Source organism: Rhinopithecus bieti, unplaced genomic scaffold, assembly GCF_001698545.2.
Source record: "Rhinopithecus bieti isolate Rb0 unplaced genomic scaffold, ASM169854v2 scaffold_5626, whole genome shotgun sequence".
In the NCBI taxonomy this organism is placed as follows: Eukaryota; Metazoa; Chordata; class Mammalia; order Primates; family Cercopithecidae; genus Rhinopithecus; species Rhinopithecus bieti.
Window position 1 is genome coordinate 8388641 of NW_016805666.1, and position 2785 is coordinate 8391425.

The window sequence follows — 2785 nt, forward strand, 5'->3', positions numbered from 1 at the left end:
AAGCTGAATATTTCCTTTTTTAGAAAATTTACCCCCACCCCCTCCGGGGTTCCTAAGCACTCTGTCTCCTCCCCTCCCCCCCCAACTCCCTACCACTGGGCCGCTCCCAGTTTTATTCTTCGATCTTGCCCGGGCCGAGCCCGGCCGGGGCCGGTGGCTCAGTGGGCCTCGCACCCGGCGCTCCGCCGCCGCCGCCCAGCTGCGCCGGGGCGCCCTCCGGAGATGCTACCGTGGAAGAAGCACAAGTTCGAGCTGCTGGCCGAGGCGCCGCCGCGGCAGGCATCCAAGCCCAAGGGCTACGCTGTGAGCCTGCACTACTCGGCGCTCAGCTCTTTGGCACGGGCGTGCCCCGAAGGCGCGCTTAGCCGGGTGGGCAGCATGTTCCGCTCCAAGCGCAAGAAGCTGCACATCACCAGCGAGGACCCAACGTACACCGTGCTCTACCTGGGTAATGCCACAACCATCCAGGCGCGCGGCGACGGCTGCACCGACCTTGCTGTGGGCAAGATCTGGAGCAAGAGCGAGGCGGGCCGTCAGGGCACCAAGATGAAGCTGACAGTGAGTGCGCAGGGTATCCGCATGGTGCACGCCGAGGAGCGCGCACTGCGCCGCCCGGGCCACCTCTACCTGCTGCACCGCGTCACCTACTGCGTGGCGGACGCGCGGCTGCCCAAGGTCTTCGCCTGGGTGTACCGGCACGAGCTGAAGCACAAGGCCGTGATGCTGCGCTGCCACGCCGTGCTGGTGTCCAAGCCCGAAAAGGCGCAGGCTATGGCCCTGCTGCTCTACCAGACGTCGGCCAACGCGCTGGCGGAATTTAAACGCCTCAAGCGGCGGGACGACGCGCGTCACCAGCAGCAGGAGCTGGTGGGCGCACACACCATCCCGCTAGTACCGCTGCGCAAGCTGCTCCTGCACGGACCCTGCTGTTATAAACCGCCAGTGGAGCGCAGCCGCAGTGCGCCTAAGCTCGGCTCCATCACCGAGGACCTGCTTGGTGAACAACAGGAGCAGGAGCTGCAGGAGGAAGAAGAGGAAGAGGAGCACCCTGAGGGCTGCCCGGAGGAAGAGGAGAACCATGCGGCAGAGGGAGATCCAGCAGAGGAGGCCGAGGCGCAGCGGGCGCTGGTGGTCGCCATGCACTTTGAGTGCGGGGACTTGTTGGACACTCTGGAGAATGGCCGTGGGGAGGCGCTAGCGGGCGGCGGGGGCTCCCTGGGCCCAGGGGCCAGGCCGCCGCCTCTGCTGCTGGGCAGCGCCTCCGACATGAAGGCTGAGCTGTCGCAACTTATTAGCGACCTGGGCGAGCTCAGCTTCGGCAACGACGTGCGCACCCTGCAGGCCGACTTGCGGGTGACGCGCCTGCTGTCGGGCGACAGCACGGGCAGCGAGAGCTCCATCGAGGGCGGGGGCCCTGACGCCACCTCCGCCACCGCCGGGGACTCGTCCGGCCAGGCCGACGGCGGCGCCAGTGCAGACGAGCCCCACTCGGGCTGAGCTCCGCGCGTCGCCGGCGCTCCAACGTGGCTACCCATCCGTGGTCCCGACAACCTCCCTGTCCCTTGCCCGCCCCCAGGAAAGGGAAATGGGGCATTTGGGGCCCATACCTACACTTGGAGCCCAGGCCCAGCGTTCCCCTGACCGTTTCCCCACCTCCCCGCCCCTGCTCCCGCCCCAGCACTTCTGGCTTTATTGCGCGTGGGGATGCGGGGAGATGTGAGAGGGGAAAACCCCGCCAGGAGGGAGAGAGAGGCAGCCCTCTGGGGTACGGGTGAGGGAATGCTGGCTGAAGTTGCTAGTCTCAGGCCGTAGGTGCCTGGCCAGTTTCCTGTTTGTGGGGCACTGGGGCCTGAGGAGGAGGGGTTCACTTCCTCCTCCTATCCCCCGGGAGAGGCCCTGCGCTGTCACTGACATCTCATTAAAAAAAAAAAAAAAAAAAAAAGAATTTGCTCTCAAGGTGTTTGAGGCTTTATGCAACCCTTTAGCCCTCGGTTCTTTCTGGTGTAAGAACTCCGGGTGTTTACCTCAGACTCACACCCCTGAAATTTTGCCAAATTCCTCACATAACTGTTTGGGGGGTGGGGGGAGATGAAGGAGAGTTGCATTTTGTTTACAGTTAAAGACATCTAATATCTTAAAAAGGAGTTTTCCTTTAGAAACACACACACGCCCTTCCTCTTGCTGAAAAGGTCTCACTCCATGATGCTGTGTAAAATATTTTTGCACTGTTGTGAAGTATTTTGACTTTTTTCTGTACATAACTGTGTTCTCAGAGCTGAATGTTTATATCTTTTGCTGTGCAAAAGAAACATGTAAAATGTTGTTCAGTTGTATATACAGAAATGTGTATAAAACGTTTTGTTATTTTTTAAAAGTAGCACTGTTCTGGTTCTGTTTGCACGTCAGTGGGGAGAGAATAAAGAGGAAAATTTAACAGAGCAGGTGAGTGTCTGAACTGCTGCGTTGGGGTGGGAGAGGCTGTGTCTAACCCTGGGATGGTGTCATAGGACGATCTTTGGCCTTTCTTGTGCTTGGAGAGAATTAGGAAAGGAAGGTCAACTTTATGCGCCATCTGGGGCCTTCCTGGACCTCCATAACTGCGGGTGCTGGGTCTGGGACCAGCCTTTTCATGTATTATCCTGTATTTTTCACTAATTAAGTTGTGGGAGTGTGGTCTTTTTCTGGTCTTTTGGAGAGGCCAGAGTGAGTTCCATATCACACTCTCAGACCTGTGAGGTTATTTTTGGAGGAGTGACTTCCAGGTCTGCCGAGATTTTACCACCTC

General features: G+C 59.1%; 1 protein-coding gene across 1 annotated transcript; it reads left to right on the forward strand.

Moving 5' to 3' along the window:
* FAM43A (family with sequence similarity 43 member A) lies at positions 1-2438 on the forward strand. The gene has a single exon (XM_017873477.1). The coding sequence runs from the start codon at positions 223-225 to the stop codon at positions 1495-1497; it is 1275 nt and encodes a 424-aa protein (XP_017728966.1). The 5' UTR covers positions 1-222; the 3' UTR covers positions 1498-2438.
* The last annotated feature ends 347 nt before the right edge of the window (positions 2439-2785 follow it).

What these genes read in the sequence shown, in the direction of transcription:
- FAM43A (XM_017873477.1), top strand. Translation starts at nt 223, where the DNA reads ATGCTACCGTGGAAGAAGCACAAGTTCGAGCTGCTGGCCGAGGCGCCG.